Raw genomic sequence first — 20050 nt, 5'->3', positions numbered from 1 at the left:
TCTGACTCATTGTCTTATAGGTTGGGTCGCACCAAACACAGATTTTTAGATCTTATCGTGTTTGCCTGCTCTGATACCAATTGAAATGACGATGGTACCAAGTACACCACAAACTTTTCGATATCCACTTATTCAAGACATGCTCGTATGATCTAATATAGACAGGAACTGTCAAGAAGATACAAATCAAAAGATGTACACTTGGTACACAGTCAAATCCGAGCACAGATTCCATGATAGAGCACATATTGCTCTGTTTTGGCTTTGTTTTGGAAGATTTTCTCTGTTTTGCTCAAGTTTTAGTTGCTAAAATTGTTAGATCATAATGGCTGGTAAGAAGAGTGCTATGGATACCTTAACTGATAGGGTAGCGAACATGGAATATAGGATTGGCGATGAAGTACAGTATCCTAACGACGCTAATTATGATGTTATAGTGTTGGCTCGCATTCAAGCATTGGACACTTATGTTGTTGGTATGCTTGTTGCAAGCTAGGTTGCAACGAAGAAGCATGGTTATTTTGAAGGCCAAACCGATGTTGTTAAGACCATGTTCACAGATTTCATGAAAGAGCTAACTAATGAGTCAGGCGTCTTAAGGAGAACGATGGGTACGATGGGTGCGGATCATGCTGCTACATGTGGTAGTAGTAATGGAGACTTTACGAAGATTAAAGTCCCTGAAGGCATTTCTGGCGCAAGAGATGCGAAGGCATTGGAGAATTTCATGTGAGACATGGATCAATACTTCAAGGCCGCCAGAACCTCGAAAGAGCAAAAAGTCACTCTCTTTAGCATGTACCTAGAAGGTGATGCGAAGTTGTGGTGGATGACTAGAACTGATGACAACTTTACTGTTGTTCGTTCAGGCATCGTGACATGGGGTATCATGAAGGAAGAATTTAAGGGTCAATTCTTACAAAGCAATGTTGTTTGGCTAGCTAGGAAGAACTTGCGTAAGTTGCGGCACACCGGTACACCATAGGAATATGCTAAAGAGTTTCCGTTTCTGATGCTAGATATTTGCAACATGTCTGAGGAAGATAAGTTATTTAATTTTACATTTGGTTTGCAAGTATGGGCTCAAGCCGAAGTGAGAAGGCAGGGTGTCAAAGACCTACCTCCGGCCATTGCAACAGTGGACAACCTTGATAATTTTAGGCCAGTTAGTACTTAAACTGATGCTAATAAGAAGGGCAAGGATAACAAATGCCAGAAGTATAAGGGCAATGGGAGTAGGAAAAGTTCTGAGGCTAAGGAAAAGAACTATCAAAGGGATGATAATTTGAATGCGGAGAACAAGGGCAGTGGGTGTTTCCTATGCAAGGGTCCTCACCTTGCGCGTGATTGTCCTAAGAGAGAAAAATTGTTCGCAATAGTCTTTGAAGGCAGTGGCGAGAAATATGAGAATGATGAGGTAAAGCATGTTAATCCTATTCAACTATGCAACAAAGTAGCATAAAAGGCTGCAACACAGCAAGGGATGAATGGCGCTGGCCTATTTTATGTGAAAAATGGGATTTATAACCATAGACTCTGGGGCATGGCCAAGTACGGGTGCTTCACTTACTGTTATGAGCTTATCTATGGCAAAGTACTTGGGTTTGGTAGTATATCAGGCTGATTACTGCATGAAGACTGTGAATTATATAGCTAAACCAATCAAGAGGATGGATGTGGCAAATGTTAAAGTGGGAGAATGGCATGAACGAATCAGTATTATGGTGATACATCTCAATGATTTCGAGATGATCCTTGGTAGAAACTTTTACTAGATTGCAGAGGCAACAATGATGCCTCACCTTGGCGGAATTTTCATACAAAGTCCAAGTACACCTTTTCTCGTGAAAAGTGTAAGGAACGTCAGTATGTACGACATGAGGCGCGACAAAGGAAAGGAAAGGAAAGTGAGTTTTCTCCTATACACCCGTTCGAAGAAATCTTAGCTGAGATTCATGATGATTCCTATGGATCTTAATATCCCTTGTTCGCCGTGATTGACCTGTGTATGAAGTAGGGGCATTTGCAGTGTTGTTTGCAAGTGTTTGAACCTGAAAAGTTTGCTGAAGTATATATGGAGGCTTTAGCATGTTCTATTTGTCGTATATGTATGAAGTTTAAGTTGGGTGATGCTAGTCGTATGGTCTTAAAAGATATCACACTGTTTGTTGGTGTATTTTTTTTGGTTGTTTGTTGCCTTCAGTAAGGACGTGTGTTGACCAATGGTGTAAATGGGAAGGAGTCCCTAAGTGTCTTATGTAAGGTTAGTGTAATGAATGAAGGTGGTGTTTAAGCAAAAACCTTGTCTCTTTTTGCTTAATGTAAAGCTAGTTTATCGAGGAAGCACTACAAGTATACTAAGCCAAAGTATACAATAAGAGACGTTGAAAGTAAAAACAAAACAAGAGAAGTTGATGGCATATGAGCTGTTGGGAGAGTTACGTATAAGTGTGATAGTATTTGGCAACGATAACTTGGAGTAATGCAACAAGAATGAAGATGTAAGTCTTAAAAGTCTTCAAACAATAATGAAGATGTAAGTCTTAAAAGTCTTAAAAACTGCAATAATAAGTCTTCGGACAAGATTAAAACTAAGTTTTATTGGTGCATTTGTCCCTTTATTTGGCTTACTGTTTTGTGCATCAAGCGGAGGGCGTGGCACGTACTTGGCACGGTTCTATGAATCAAGCTTCACCCACGAATGCTTTAGCCTTATAAGTTTGCACCAATGCAAACTGCAGCACTACACAGTTCTGCAACGGAAGTCTTTAGCCTTCTTTCTCTTCTCCTTTCTTCTCAAATGCTTACCATAAAGCATTCAAACATTTCCATACATTCACTAACACAATCAGCCAACCAAGAACACTTAGAACATGACACAATTAACCCATTTTATTGCATCAAACGGAAGACCCACTTAGGGACTTATGCATACTTGTTCCTATTAAACCAATCCTTTTCCTTACGGAAACTCTCTCAATTTGAGTCTCACAACCAATTATGTTATTGGAAACCTAACCAACAATGGGATCAAAACAAGTGTTTGGTTAACGTACTAGTGAGTTTACCTTATTATAACTAAAGTAACAATTATAATGTGGCAAATAAAATAAAAGCACACAACAAAATTTTGTTAACGAGGAAACCGCAAATACATAAAAACCCCGAGACCTAATCCCATTTTAGCTAGTATCGGAATTAATCCACTACACAAATATTACAACCAATTTTGGATAGTTGAGACCAAGTAAAATAACTCCAAGTTACTCAGTTCCTTTAGTGTCCTGCGCCTACAACCAATCTGGACTGAGCACGTGAATCTTAAGATAGAGTCAACTATCTTAAGTCGATTTACCTGCTATGAAGACTTCGAGCACTCAATACCTTTGGATCGTATTCTGAAATAGTAAATGACTAATCTATTTTAGTAACCTCTCTATCAGTCTCTTAGATCAGAGATAAATTGAGTTACAAAGGTTCTTCCGTTCAAATAATGTAAATTCCTTTGTATCGGTTTAGATCAACCAAGATTAAGATTATCGAAATAAATAAACTTTAGTTCACAATCTATCAAGTTTGGATTTTGAAGAGAACCAAAAAGTGATAGATCTGTACACATGCTATAATAGTCTATCGCAGATAGACAAGCTTGTCGGATCCCAGTCAATCAATTATTCACGAAGTATAATCATAAAGATCAGAATACCAATGAGAACATCCTCTAGTCTTCAAAGTACCTTCACAAACAAATTGATTACCTTATGATCGATCACGCACAAAACGGGGTCTGTAAACAATAGATGATCAAAGGTCTTATCTTCAGATCTAAAAATCATATATGAAATTTTTGATCCTTGATCTAGATCGAGTGACCTTATATCATAAGGGAAGGATCACAAAAAAAAAACTGATAATACCAAGGCTCAACTATACCGTTAGTCAATCAAATACTAAAATTACAATAGGATTCTAGTCTTTCACTAATGGTACTACTAGACGCTTCTTGATCCTAAATAAGTCTTTAAACGAAGTGGAAAGAGAGTATTACGAGAATACTACTAATCGGATTCCTCAGAAAAACTAAAAAAATGAAGTACATTGTGTTACGGGACAAGTTTGCAAGAAAGAGAAACTTCACTAATTAAAATGACCAAGTAGTTTCGACACCAAGAAATTTCCAAATCCGAAAATACTAAAATATTCCCAAGAAACCAATTTTCGGTTTTGTATAATTCCAACTGTAATCCAATTAATACACCGAAATATGTCATGGATGACAACCAAATACTAGTTAGCATAAAAGTATAGTTTACTAATATAGTATCCAGATATATGTTTTAATTATTGGGAAATTAAAGACATTTAAATTTTGAATATCAAAAGATATTATGTAATATTTCGATTCGGGGTCTTACCTTGAGTATCAAGGAAAATACTTAAAAATTAAGTAATAAGAATTTAGCACATGTTGAAAATATTATGTCGGTGTTGTGAACTTTCAATATTAACCAAATTGTGTTTCTAATAACTATCAAAACCCTAAGATCATAGTCGTATCAGAAAAACGTATATTGTGTTAATACTAGGAATCAGTCCTGCTATAGATCTCCAAGTAAGGGATGGTTCCAGTTATAGATCCCTGGCATCGGTCCTAGTATATATCCTTGTTTAAGGGATCGGTCGTAAAATATATCCTTTGATTTCTTTCAACTATGAAACAAGTTTCACAAGTATACTTCCTTAAACTCATGTAGTTAAACATAGTTTTCTAGGCATGGAATCAACCAAATGTTCAACACACTAATCTAGTAAAGAGTTACAAAGATAGTGTTATGTCACATTTACGAAGTTCAAAATATAAATGTTATACTTCGTATTCCAATATGTCAAAATTGTATAAAACAACTAAGGTATACATCCTTGACACTATGATCATAATAGAATGATCAAGTCACCAATACTAGAGATACGTATATATACTTCATATGTTATATATTTAAACGTAAACTAATGAGTACACTTTGGTCTCCCAATTTCAATCATTATAATCAAACATAGTATTCACATCTCAATATTCACATGTAAATTAATTATAAGACATCAAACAAGAAGCCGAATCTTTAGATCAGACACCTGCAGCAGAAGTACCTCTTTTCTTTTTCATGTCCATTTTTGTCTTTTCACTGGAGAAGTATCAATTATTTTTTTCCTTAGTAAAACATCAAAGGCTTAAGTACGTTGCCCAGTAGTGCTTTAGTGAGCCTTTTGAGACGGGAAAAAGAAAGCACTCTTTTATTCATTAAATTTAGTTCATTCAATGTCCAACTGAAAAAGATGATTATTAGAAGGGGCGAAAGGTCATGCGATTTTCTTGCGACGCTGACTTAGTCAAACATAAATTTCTCATCAATTCTGTCTTCATCTCTGTCTAAATCTTGATCAATCTTAAAGTTTTCATGTCCTCCTTTTGATTCTTTTTATTCTTATATCCTATTTTTATATTTTTGATTATGTTTTCATTCTAATTGATGCTTTTCTAGTTTTGACCTAATTTCTAATGTTTTGATTTTTGATTTCTCAGAGTTGTTTATAATCAATCAAGATGTTTCTTTCAAGCTCTTAAAAGACTAAAGATTTACTGTTTAATTGTTATTTTTATTATCTGATTCACTAAAGTTTTCCTCTTTGTGTCTCTATTTTAGGTCATGAGCTAAGGGTGGAGTTTTCATTGATATCTAGCTCCACATCATGATATTCGCAACTAGATAGGGTTTCAGGAAAGTTTCGAAAGTTGAGAAGATGGGTATAATTTTATCAGTGGGTATTGTTCATTATTTATTCACCCATCTCTCAATGAGTTCTGATTCATCTCAATTTTGTGGTTTTGATATGATACTTCTTTGAGCTGGGATATTATGAGTGATGTGAGATCCTACAATTTGTAGGGATTAGATTTGGTTTCTGCTACTGCTTTTTGTTATGAGGCAGTTATATGTAGCCAAGAATTTTTTGGAAATGGAATTTTGTAGGTGGAGCTTTTCATACTGCTTATGGTTATCTCTGTAAGGAAACTAGAGGATTTTTTGATTATCTCTGCTCTGTTAAATAGATAATTTATGCTAATCCTCTTTTTAGATGCATCAAAAGTTGTGTTTTATTTATAAATTCTCAATTAAGAGGAGAATTTATTTCTAAGTGGAGGGAAGAATTAAAGATTAATATTGTTTATCTGCTTAAGAGTGGTTTATTCAGAAGTTGATTTACATTTGGCAATGAATTCATTACTCTCATCACCCTATGTGGTTATTGTTCAAGTTGGAAGTTTGCTCAGTCTCTGCCAATTAATGATTATTTCTCAAAGATTGTGTTGTCAAATGCATTACAGTAAGCATGCTTATTACTTATTTAACTCTGTTCAGTTATTCTTCTGTGATTGATGGGATGGATTAATGATCTTTAATTAGCCAGACACTTATTGTCTCTCCCAATTCAATGAATTGTTTATTTCTTATCTGCATGCATAAACTCTTTAGCTTCTCCAGAATTTTTATAAATGCTCTTTATTGTGTGCATCCTTTTTCATCCTAAACCATCAGTTTTCTTCTCATATCTTTCTTTTTTACTCTGAACCTGTTTTACCAATACCTTTAGTTAGTCGCAGAAATGTCTCTTCCTGCAGCACAGGTTAGAGTGTTAGATCTAGATGAAGATGTTGAGGAGTTCCCCTTTAGGTTTGTTGCCTTGCTTTGTGATGACAGTAAAAATTATCATAAAACTTCTGTTAAGCACCATCTCAATAGAATTTGGACCATCAAATCTCCTGATTTAAAGCTAGCTAAGACTTACATCCACAGAATGGGTTTTCAGAATTTATTTGTTGTTATGTTTAAGAAAAATCAAGATGAGGATATTGCTTTTGCTGCAAGACCTACCTTGCTCTTTGGTAAACTATTTGCAGTTCAGCCCCTTGGTGCTTTGGAGTCTATCTTTGATCTGGTTTGGGATAAAACTTTGATGCCAGTTCAAATTGAAATACATTCTGACTTAGTTAACAAATGAAGGGTTCGAGAAGTTTTGGATCAACTTGGTGATTTTATCTCAGCAGACTCTCCAGCTGGAAGTCTATATGAAGCAAAGCTGATGGTGCCCTTGAAAACTCCTTTGACAAGGAAAGTGGTTATCAATTCCACTAGGAGATCCTATTTTATGAGGGCTTTTTATCCTAAGATGCCTTTTAGGTCTTGTACGACATGTTTTGTTTTATATCATAATGATGAACAATGCAGGCAAATTCAGAGGAATATCTTTGTGATAGCTTTGCCCTCCCCTACTTTGAGAACTTCTCATGTTGATGTTACAAGGGTCCAGTCAAATTCAGAGGTTGGCAAGAGCTCGAGTCCGAGAAATGGCAAGCCTTCTTCTGCTGCTGCTGAAGCTATTCCTGCTAGGGAGCTTTCTAAGCCTTCTGCTTTCTCCGTTAGCCTTAGGCCTACTCCAGCTTTCAAAAATGCGGTTCCTCCTCTTTTGCCCCTGTTGCTTCCAGTACTCTGCTTAAGGCTGCACCTCTAACTATTAGGGAGCCTGCTGTGACTGAATCTGCTCCAGCATTACGCCATCACTCAGCTAAGACTTTTACTGGCCTATCTCAATCTTTTGATAATATTTCTTTTGGGTTGGATGGACTTATTCATGATAGGAAAGGTAAAAGAACGAGGACCTCTTTTGAAACAATTGTTCATGGGAACAGCTCAGTCTCTTCTGTGTTTACTATGGTCCCTACCCCTCACTGGCCAACTATATCTTTAGTTCCCCCTTTTAGCCCTCCTTCGGAGATATCTTTTAATGTTGGTAGTACTGCTCCTTTTGTTAGTCAAGGAAATATGGAGTCTAGCATGTTTTGGTCAACTTCTACTTCTACTTTTGCTCAATCTGTTTTCACTTCGTCGAGTTTCATCTTCAGTTCTGCCTCTGAGGCATGCTACTCTTCAGAAGCTCTTTTGCAAACAAGTTCATATCTTGATGTTGCGTCTTTGGCTGCTCAACAATTAATGCCTCTTGAATATACTTTACTTGAGCCTATGCCTTTATCTATGCTCCCTCCGGAACCTGAGATCACAGATGAAGAATTCGAAAAAGAGGTCGATCTCATGATGTTGGATGCTGACTCCATGGATGCAGATCCTGCCTCTGCTCATGACCTAGTAAGTCTCATCTTTATTTCCTCCTGATTTACTTGTTAAATCCCTTTTTCTTTGATTGATATTTGTTTTTAGCTTCTTATTTCCTTTTGCTACTGAGACTGGTACTTCTGTTTGTTCCTTTATTTTTCCTTGGTTTCTCTAGACCCTTGATGTTTTTGTCTGTTCATTTGTTTGAGCTTTCAGTGATTAGGTTTCGATCTTCCTTTTTTCTGCTTGTTATCATGAAGTTCTTGTGTTGGAATATGAATGGTTGTTGTTCGGACAAGAAATGGAGGCATCTTTTGAATCTTGTTAGAAAATATAAACTTGATAGTGTTTGCTTGTTAGAGACTATGGTTGATGAAGACATTGTTAGAAAATTCACTCATCACTTGCCTTTCGACTCTTGGAATCATTCCTGCAGTGGGAAAGTCTGGGGGTCTAGCTTTTGGTTTCTTTGGAAAATCTTTTATTGAAGTTTTAGGATGCTCCCTTAGTATGATACATATTCTTTGTGATATTACGCATGTTCTCAAGAATTGTGTTATTTCCTTTATATATGGATCCTTAAACTTAGCTAGTATGAAAAATCAGTGGAACTTCCTTAGTGATATGTGTGATAATAATAAAAATCCTTGGATGTTAGTGGGAGATTTCAACTTCATTTTGCATGCTTCAGAAAAACAAGGTGGTAACCCGGAAAAGTCCTTTCCACCAAACTTTATTAAGGACAATCTAAATAAGATGAATATGCATGAAGTTCTCTCGTTTGGCAACCCTTTTACCTGGTGTAATAGGAGATTTAAAAATCCTGCTGATCTTATTTTAGAGAAGCTAGATAGAGCTTCTATGAATGATAAATGGGTGTCGATTCTTCAGCAAACTAGAGTCACCAATTTGGGTCGTATTTACTCCGATCATAGTCTGATTTTATTCAAGTGTTTTCATTTTGAGAAACATTACGATATTCCCTATAAGTTTTTCAGATGCTGGCAGCTTAATCCTGAATTTAAAGATGTTTTCCATTCTTCTTGGTCTAATTCTGTTAAAGGTTCTCCTAGTTTTATTATTGATAGGAAGCTAAGTAATGCCAGTCGTGACCTGACCAAATGGAACATCAACTCTTTTGGTCATATTAAATCTACAATTGGTAAGCTGAACACAGAGTTAGAAAAGCTTCAAGCTCTGCCTTATTCACCACAAATTGGTGGTTTCATTCTGAACTATGCCAAACAACTTGACTATTGGTATGAAATTGAGCACTCTTTCTATGAACAAAAATCTAGAATTCAATACTTCACTCAATATGATAGGAATACACACTACTTTCATAATTCTGTTAAGCTTCGAAACATGTATAAGACTATTTATATTATTAGGGATGATCAAGGTAATTGGTTAGAAAATAGAGAACAAGTTTCGGAAATGCTCACTAGACATTTTAAGAAATTTTTTACTTCCTCTTGTCCTGGTATGGTTGATGTTGAAGACTCTCTTAAGTATGTTCCCCAATTATCTCTGATGATGTTAATGCTTCTTTAACTGTTGTGTCGTCCCCGAAAGAAATAGTGGACACTGTTTTAGCCGAATTACAGGGCCTGACGGTTTCCCAGCTGGTTTCTATAAGGATAACTGGGACACCGTTAAGGATGAAGTCATTTCTCATGTGCAGAATTTTTTCACTAATAGGTACCTACTCAAACATTCTAACTATACTTTTGTTACTTTAATCCCTAAGATCAAGAATGCTTCTTCTCCTCATGATTTCAGACCCATTAGCTTATCGAATTCTGTGTATAAAATAATTTCCATGATATTAACTAATTGCTTAAAACCTATTTTAGATGGCTTGATATCTCCTTTTCAGTCTGCATTTATTGCCAATAGGCAAATTCATGATAATATAGTCATTACCCATGAAATTCTCCATGCTTTTAAAAAGAAAAAGAAAATGCCAAAAATGGTCATATTGCTGTTAAGTTGGACCTTTCAAAAGCTTTCGATAGGCTGGAATGGTCTTTTATTATTGTTGTTTTTAAGAAACTAGGTTTTTCTGAAGCCTGGTGTCAAATGATACATCAGTGTATTAGTACTGTCTCCTATTCGGTTTTGGTTAATGGCTCGCCAGGTGAGACCTTTTTCCCTTCTAGAGGTATTAGGCAGGGTGATTTTCTTTCGCCTTATATCTTTATTCTTTGTATGGAGGTTCTTTCCCAACTATTGTTGAAAGCTGAGGAGAAAAATGTGATACAAGGTTTCAAATTTAAGAAAAATAGTCTTTCAATTTCCCACTTATTTTTCGTTGATGATTGTATGTTGTTTGCTAGAGCTTCTATTACCTATGCTAGAAACATAATGAAGATTATTAATGTGTTTGCCAAAGCTTCAGGTCAGGCGATTAATTTTGATAAATTAGGTTTCTTTACCAGTGGAAAAATGCATCATCGACACATAAAACTTTTATCTAAAACCCTTGGAAGGAAGTTTCTTAGTAGTGTTGAGAAATACTTAGGTACTCCTTTGTTTATTGGCAGAGATAAAACTAAATCTTTCAATTTTCTCATTGACAGCTTTTATTCTAGGTTAAGTTCCACTAAGAAGACTAATCTCAATATAGTTGGTAGAACTGTTGTTACTAAGCATGTGTTTTCTTCTTTAGCTATTTATCATATGGCTTGTTTTCCTCTGCCTAAATCTGTTACTTCTAAAATTTATGCTATTCAAAGGACCTTTTGGTGGTCTAAAAAAACCCTAGACATGCGGCTTATTTTCGATCCTGGGGAGATTTAGGTAAGTCAAAAATGTCGGGTGGTCTTGGTATTATAAATACTCATGCCACTAATAGAGTCTTCATTTGTAAGCTTGGTTGGCGAGTTTTGAAAAACCCTGGTCTCTTGTTATCTTCCTTTCTTAAGGATAAATATTTTCCAAACCAAAATCTGCTGGAAATTGATAAAGCGGCTGATTCTTCCTCCTGGATTTGGAAAGGTATTATTAATGGTCTTAAGTTTCTTAAAGCTAATTCTGTTATCAAAATTGGTAATGGGTCTTCTACCAATATATGGAATTCAGTTTGGATCTCAGGTATGGTTACTCCTCCTACTTCTTCTCACCCGAGTCGATCCAATTTCACTTATGTGAGTGATCTTATTGACTCACATTCTAATAACTGGAATCTGAGCTTACTGGCTACCCTTTTCTCTCATGAGATAGTGACTAGGATTAGAACTATTAGATTAAACCATTGTCAAAAGGACAATGTTATGTGGGCACATACAAAATGTGGTAAGTTTACAGTTAAATCTGCTTATAAGATCTTTGTGAATGATATAGCTACTTCTGAGGACTCTGGTTTTTGAAAGAAAGTTTGGGGTATTGATTGCTTGCCAAAGATTAAGTTTTTTTATGGAAAATTTTCGCTTACATGTTACCTGTTAATACTTTGATTCATGCTTATAACCAATCTGTGGATATTAAGTGCCCCCTTTGTCATAATCATGAAGAAACAGTCATGCATCTTTTTATAGAATGCCCAGTTGCTGCTCATATTTGGTTTGGCATGTCTCTGCAACATCTGATCTCCTTTGATTTGGAATGGATTGATGATTTTTTTCTAGTTTGGCATAGTACTGATTTCTCTGATTCTCCATATAAAGTCTCTTGATCTTCGATTGGAGCTATAGTAATGTGGTGTATATGGAAGTTGAGATGTGATGTTCTTTTCAGACACATTTCGATTGATTTACCTCGAGTGATTCTTAATACTAAGAGAATGATTAACTCCTATATTTCTCCTCGTCTCAGTATTTCTGTTCCTCTGAGTGATTATAAACTCCCATCTTCTGAGGTGGATCATTTCATGTTTGTTTATGGCTCTTACAAGGATTTTAACATGGGATTGGGTGTTATCTGGTGTGACTGTGCAGGGAATGTAAAAAGCTCCAGGGCTAACTTCAGATGCAGTAGGTGCTGAAGCTGCTGCTCTACTTTTGGCAATCTCTTGGGAAGAAGAGATGAATCTCTCCAATGTTGTCTTTGTTTGTGACTGTCTCCAATTGGTGCATTTTGTTAATGGAGTCAGCTGTAATATAGAGTGGCGGAACGGGGATCTTTTAGAACAATGTCAAAGCTTTATTTATAGGTCTTTATCTTATAAACTTGTGTATGTTAAGCGTCTGGACAATAAGTTAGCGGATCGCCTTGCGCGCCGAGCTAGGGCTGATAGTCTTTGTGGTCTTTGGTCTCCTTTTCCTCCCTTTTTAAATTTTTTGTTGAGGAATGAGAACCTTTCGGATGTATGTAATTCCTTCTTTTGTTAATGGCATGGTGTGTGTTTTTTAGCAAAAAAAAATTCAGTTCATTCACCCAATAAAACGTATGCAGTTATTATTTTCTTGGCAACACACCCAAACAAAACAAGGTAGAAATGAAACATAAGAATAAAGAAGACAGTAGCGGTACATCAAGGTTTGATCTTTAGCTTGGAGGCTAAGGTTTTTTTTTTCTTGACAAGGTTACAAGGATCATGAAGACAAACCTTTTACAATATACTTTTATTTTCGAAACCCTTATGAATCATTGCATATCTAGTAAGTTATCAGAATTTCATTATATATTAACGCTTGATTGTTTCCACAAATTTAAATCTTAGTTTTCTTTTGTGTTGATTGATACAAATATGATAAAAAAATGTTCCAGTAAGAGTCTTGTGAGATCATCACCTATATTGTATTAGCTGATCAAAATCTTGAATCACTTTTAGAATGTATACCTTAGTCTTAGTTCATATAGTTTTTCATAAACTATTTTAAACCTTTATTTTTCTTCTTAAAATGCTTTTCCAGTATAAGCTAAGTTTTTAAAAGTCTAACAAGACTTTGGATCATGGGAATAGGTTGTGAAGGACAATTAGTCTTACATCTCTTGATACATGTGTATCTTCCTCTCCCCGGGAACTAGTGATCCTTAAGACGGATTGAGGATAGAATTGTAATTTAGGAGGGATTACTGATTTAAGGCGGTGTTCCTATAGAAGGAAAATAAATTCCTAGGAGGTTTAGAAAACCAAACTAAAGTAAGGAAGCATACCTAGATAAGGAAATACTTCCTAGACAAGGTAATATACCTAGAAAAGGAATTCTTCCTAGATAAGGAAATAGATTCCTAGAAGGTTTATGTTATGATTCAACAAGTTAGAGATGACTCAACACATAGCAGTAACTTTTTCTTCTAAATGGAATGAGCCTGAGTTTTGATTATTTTCTTCTTACCGATTTAATACAAACATTGAGACATAAATAGAACTCACCAATCCTCACTAACTCTCTCGACCAATCACAAACGTTGATTGCCACTTAAACCTAATCAGATAAAAGATTCATTTAACCCTGTTAATTAAACAAAAAGATTGAAATGGAACTAAAGTCAAGAGACTGGTCCATATGCTAGGGCTCGTGCCGAAGGTACATAACAATGTCCTCTCCTTTTAAGCATCCTTGTCCTCAAGGATGAAGTCCGAAAATTGCGCTTGGATGTGAGCTTTGCTTTCCCATGTCGCATCTTAAGGTGGAGAGTTGGACCATTGTACCAAGAGATGAGAGATGGAATTACTTGCACGCAATATTACTCTAGTATCCAAAATTGCCACAGGTACCATCACAAATGTACCATTAGTATCCACCAGTGGTAAGTTAGGATAAGGAGTAGTATGGAGACCAATATTCTTCTTGAGTTGTGAAACATGGAACATAGGGTGAATTCTTGAACCCACTGGAAACTTCAGTTTATAAGCTACAACTCCTACTTTCTGGATAACTTCAAATGGGCCATAGTATTTAGCAGAAAGTTTAAAGTTCTTGTGCAAGGCAACTGAGGATTGTCTATAGGGTTGTAGCTTCAAAAATACCCAATCACCCCCCAAAAATGTTCTATCAGTTCTAGACTGATATGCAAAAAACTTCATTCTTGTTTGGGCCTTTGCCAAATTCTCTTTCAGTAAGTGAAGCATATGGTCTCTTCTCTTAATATAATCTTGTACAGTTGCTACTGAAGTAGTGGCATTAATAGGGAAGACCAGATGAGGAGGTGTATACCCATATAAAGCTTGGAATGGTGTCATTTTAAGGCTTGAGTGATAATTGGTGTTAAACCACTAGTAAGCAAGTTCTAGCCAATTTGACCAAAGTTTAGGTGTTGTACCTGTCATACACCTCAAGTATTGCTCCAAGCATACATTGGTTCTCTCAGTCTGACTATCTGTTTGTGGGTGGTAGGCAGTGTTGAGCTTCAATATGGTGCCCAAGGATTTGAACAATTCTTGCCAGAAGGTGCTGATGAATATTTTGTCTCTGACAGAAACAATTGAATATGGAAGACCATGAAGCTTGAAAATGTGATGTAAAAATTCCTTAGCTACAGAAATAGCTGAGAATGGGTAGCCAAGGGAAATGAAGTGACTATATTTGGTTAACCTGTCCACAACTACTAGAATGACAGATTTCTTATTGGAAAGTGGTAGACCTTCAATAAAATCCATAGAAATATGTTTCCAAGCAGTGTCTGGGATGGGTAGGGGTTGTATAAGACCAGCTGGATCCACATGGTCATATTTATTGCATTGGCACACATCACAGACAACTACAAACTACATAATATCTTGTTTCATCTTAGGCCAGTAAAAGTATGCTTTGGCCTTGTTATAGGTACTCTGCATGCCAGAGTGTCCACCCTGTTAGAGCATAGCTCGGTTGAACCCACCAAGCGTTGGTATGTCAAATTTGGTTGTCATATTTTAGTGACCTATTTATGGGTAAAAACTGTTTATGCTGGTTTTGGTAAATTTGGGTGTGTGGATGAGAAACAAATCTAAACCTAAAACAAATGCATTGCACGGGAGTACTTTAGATTTGAGAGATCAATCTATACAATCCTGGCCTAAACCAAGAAATGGCCGTTCCAGTCTTGCTTCAGTCACAAAGTGAAGGAGAAGGGTTGGTCTTAGGAAGGGAAGCGAAGAAAGTGTTGAGACCAAAATGGTTAATTCTGAAGATGTGGCTATTTTATGACTTGTATCAGAATTTGGAACTGGCTTGTGGAATGAAAGCTATCAGTTCTCTGGTGTTTTTTCTGGATACTTTGTTGTTCTAACCAAAACTTGTTGTTTGGTGGAAATAGGTGAAACCTATTTATACAAGTCATAATTGAACGCACCCTGGTCCCGTAGGAAGTGGGAGTGATTGAGTGATGGAGGAGTGGATTAATGTGCAATTGCCAGAAACAACACTTCCACGATGAAGGAAACGGGTTTGTTTACACCCATTACTTCTTGCCACCAATAACTACCATGTTTCCTGACACTTTCTTATAATGGGCGTGTTGCACGCCGCACACTGTAAACCGCTAGACCAATACCCTGATGAGTATCTCCAAGTTTGTGACATGTTTGATGTCTCGAGTGTTTTCGTGGAAAATGTGTAGCAGTTTGCTACGTGTGGCAAGTAAAAGTCAAGATACTTTTCGCAGGAAAGTATCATGTGATGCTATTAGGCTCGTCTTGGTTGGTCGCCTAAAACTTGCCGCAAGACTATCAATTATGTGGCGAACTTGGACGACTGAGATTGTTAACTCATGAGAAAGGGTAGCCATTAATTATGGTCACATCCTGTTGGTGCCTGACAATATCACAGTGGCGCCATTGACATGTTTGATGTCTCGAGTGTTTTCGTGGAAAATGTGTAGCAGTTTGCTACGTGTGGCAAGTCAAAGTCAAGATACTTTCCGCAGGAAAATAGCATGTGATGATATTAGGCTCGTCTTGGCTGGTCGCCTAAAACTTGCCGCAAGACTGTCAATTCTGTGGCGAACTTGGACGGTTAGCCATTAATTATGGCCACGTCCTGTTGGTGCCTGACAATAGCACAGTGGCGCCATTGGCACATGTCAATGGCGTAGTGGCGCTTTTAGCGCATGCCAGTGGCACGGTGGTGCAAGTAGCGCCTGACGTACCCATGGACGCTAGATTTTGGCACATTGGTGTTAGACCCAAATGTGGTGTGGCAACATTAGTTCCAGTTGCCACATCAATCCCAATGCTCCATGGAACATTATTTGGCTTGGTAGGCGTAGCAACTTTGCCTAAATTAGGGTTTGGCATGCCGAAACCCTAATTAGCGCATACGACATGCGGCATTGCAAACGGTGCCATAGCCAGGCCATCATGTGGAAACTGCCACATGAGAAAGTATTTCCATGAGTGGCTATGACATGGTGCCATTCCTGGGGTTTCCTGGGTCCCGCATGGCTCGTGGCATGTTGTGGGTCCCAAAGTGGCGTGATTTGAGCCACAATTGGAAATTAGGGTTTTGGTTAACACCCCTAAAGTAGAGTCGTGCTTCTGACTAGAAAACCCTAATTTAAACACATCATAGCGTTGGACACGAACAAGAAGTGGGTTAGCACGTTGGGGCACTATTTATGGAATGTTGACACGATTGGCATGTTACTGGGGCAAAGTGGCACGTTTGGCATGTTCGGCATGCCACTGCGGCAAAGTGGCACGTTTGGCATGTTCGGCATGCCAATTAGTGTATTGGCGCGGCATGGCATGTTTGGTGTGACACTAGCACGCCGGATCGGAATGGCACGTTTGGCATGTTTGGCATGCCAATTATCATGTTGGCGCTGCTTTTGGAAAGCCAATTTGGCACTGTGACCTTCTGGCGCAACTTTGCCTCTTTTGATACTGTGGCAGGTTTAAAGCGATCTGATTGGTCGAAAAAAAGGGGTCGGCCAAGCGTGGCGTGGCCACACTTCTGGTGTGCGTGTGGCGGGTTTAAATCGACCTGATTGGTCTAAAGGAAATAGGGATATCAAGTATGGGCCCAGCCACAAATCATGTGCGTGTGGCGGGTTTAAGGCGACCTGATTGGTCGATAGGAAATAGGGGTCGGTTGAGCAACATGGGGTGTGGCCACTTGCAAGTGGCGCCGGCTGGCCTATGGCATGGCCACACCTTCCTTTGTTGCTGCTCCTATTCCACAGCTCCTTTTATTCCTTGTTTTCTGATTTCAGGTAGGATTTTGCACCTACTAATCCATGGTGGATTAATTACCTAGTTCGCCTAGGCTTCATTTCGACAGGCAAGGTCTAATATACTGCGCAGAGTGCAAAACCCTAATTTTTGCAAATTAGTCAGGGTAATATATGAATCTTGTGAATTATCACAAAATTGATTGAATTCTATGTGTTGACACAGAGTTCTTTAAGTTCATTTCCAGAGAGCAGTATGCTTTCCGATTAAATACTCTATGCAAGGACCTTAACCTTGATACTTGGAAATTCCTGCTACTCTGCTGCAAGTGAACACAAATTGTCATGCCATATCAACATTAAGGGTTCAGCCGGGGAACATAGAACAGAAAGCATTCAAAGAAACTTATATTAACTGAATAATACAAGCAAGGTGCCAAAATTTACAGAATATCTGGGATTGTTGATACATGCACCATTCTGAGTAAATTTCATGTGAATATATGCTGCTCAATAAATGCGCCAGTGAAGAGGTTGGACACTCATCACTTTTACATGGCTCTGTTTCTTTGCAGAGTGACGACACATTAAATGCAGGGTTTTACAAATTTAGCCCTGAACTAAAAACCACCATCAACATTAAGTCCCCTGCTTAGCACGTAATAGTGGCATTGTTGCGGGGTAAGCATGAGATGGTGACGGACAAGAGTAAAATTGAAAGGGAAAGACATGAAGGGATTTCCATAGAAATTCGACTAACCTTTGGCAGGAGGCATGAGTAGTCTATCATCCTTGTGCTGTCGGCTTGGCGTATTTCCAGCTTGGTCACAGGGTGCTGGCGTTGTAACTTTGGCCACGAAACGTTGATGCTGGCGCTGCAACTTTGGTCACAGAGTGTTGATGCTGACGCTGCAACTTTGGTCACGGAGTGCTGACGCTGACGCCGCAACTTCGACCACGGACCATTGATGCTGGTGCTGCGACTGTAACTACGGAGCGATGATGATGACGCTGCAACTTTAACCACGGAGCGGTAACGATGACGCTGCAACTTTAACCACGAAGCGATAATGATGGCGATGTTGGCTTGGGATACAGAGCGGTGATGATGGCGCTGGCTCGATTTCAAGGCGTTTGCGCTTGGAGCGTTGGCGTGGCACTGGCTCGGCCGTGGAAATTGGCGCCATAGAACATTGGCCCCGCGGGCTGAGCTGCCTTCTTCCATGTTGGGCCCAAAAAGGTAACCTTCTTCTACTCAAACTTAAAAAAAACGCCATGTATATAAAGGGCGTTTCCCATCCTTCTTTTTATTTTCATATCTTTGGCTTTGTGTAGATGGTGGATTTTCGAAAAAGGGTAGAATTGTAAAACTATACTCCAGATTCGGCAACCGGATGAGTATTGAGGCTCATGTCTCTCATTAAAGCGTGAAAGCTCATGCCATAAATCTCTGAATGAGAAGTCTGTCTCTCAGAGTACGTATAGATGTGTAGTCTCTCAGCTGAGACCGCAACATATCTTACGAAAACTGAGCAATTTCAGTAATTACTCCAGATCCGGCAATCGGATGAGTATCGAGACTCATGTCTCTATTCATGAAAGCTCATGCCACCTCTGATGGAGAAAGTCTCTCAGAGAAGATGAAGATGTGTAGTCTCTCAGCTGAGGCCACGACACATCCCATACTGTATAGAATCGAAAGATTGGGCGGCTCCTAGACAGCATGTCTGCTAGTATAGAGCGACAACGTCTTCGGGATGTAACCAGGTTTTCCCAGACTATGCAAGAGGAATATGACACTCCAGCAAGTTCATATTACTCAACCCGAATATAATTAATGCTCCTAGACAGGAAGCCCTTCTAGTGTAGAGCCAGCAATTAATTATCTCAAATCGTCTGAATATCCAGCAATATTCTACGAGCCATCGTCTGAATATCCAGCAATATTCTACGAGTCGTCAATTAATCTCCTGAATATCCAACAATATTCTACGCTTCCTCGTTATATTTCGTTACTTCAATATGTGGTTCTTCCCAGTAGAATTCCACAGGTTAGTAATAAATATTCGACGAAACAGGCATCTGAGCATCGAATAAGCCCTGACGAAAATGGTGCAAGTCTAATTAGCAGATAATGCACAAACCAGCATTTTGAATGCACGAACGAGCATTTCAAAAATACGAACGAACGAGGAACCTATGCAGAATAGGGAGGGAAAATAATAATAATAAAATATTAAGCAAAACCAGCTGGCCAGTCATGCCGTGACCAGTCCCGCGCCCAATTTTATATTTTATCATATTTTTATTATTTTTACGATCTCATGAAAATCCTCTCGTTCGAGCAAATTTCCTTTATTTCAAAGAAATTATCTAAATCACATGATTTTATCAAAAATAATAAAATTAGAGAAAGGTGTCGCGGGACCGAGCACCAGCCGGCCGTGTCTTGGCCGTGACCGGTCCCACACCTCAATTCTCCATTATTTTATTATTTCTCTCAAATTATGAAAATTCCTTGATTTTATGAATTTTCCCTAAAATCATGAAAATTCCTTGATTTTATGAATTTTCCCTAAAATCATGAAAATTACCTAATTTCAGGTATTTTATCTAAATCACATGATTTTATCAAAAATAATAAAATTAGGGAAAGGTGTCACGGGACCGCCGGCCGACCGCATGCCTTGGCCGTGGCCGGTCACGCACCTCACGTCCCATTATTTTATTATTCTTTCTCAAATTATGAAAATTCCTTGATTTTATGAATTTTCCCTAAAATTACCTAATTTCATGTATTTTCTCTAAAATCATGAAAAATATTAAAAAATTAGGAAAACTCG

General features: G+C 38.0%; 1 protein-coding gene across 1 annotated transcript; it reads right to left on the bottom strand.

Moving 5' to 3' along the window:
- Window positions 1-13740: 13740 nt before the first annotated feature.
- LOC113279102 lies at window positions 13741-14298 on the bottom strand. Its single transcript, XM_026527811.1, has one exon. It carries the CDS (start codon window positions 14296-14298, stop codon window positions 13741-13743), a length of 558 nt encoding a protein of 185 aa, XP_026383596.1.
- Between the last annotated feature and the right edge of the window lie 5752 nt (window positions 14299-20050).

This window comes from Papaver somniferum, chromosome 5, assembly GCF_003573695.1.
Source record: "Papaver somniferum cultivar HN1 chromosome 5, ASM357369v1, whole genome shotgun sequence".
NCBI classification, from domain to species: Eukaryota; Viridiplantae; Streptophyta; class Magnoliopsida; order Ranunculales; family Papaveraceae; genus Papaver; species Papaver somniferum.
This window is presented reverse-complemented; position numbering and strand designations above follow the sequence as displayed.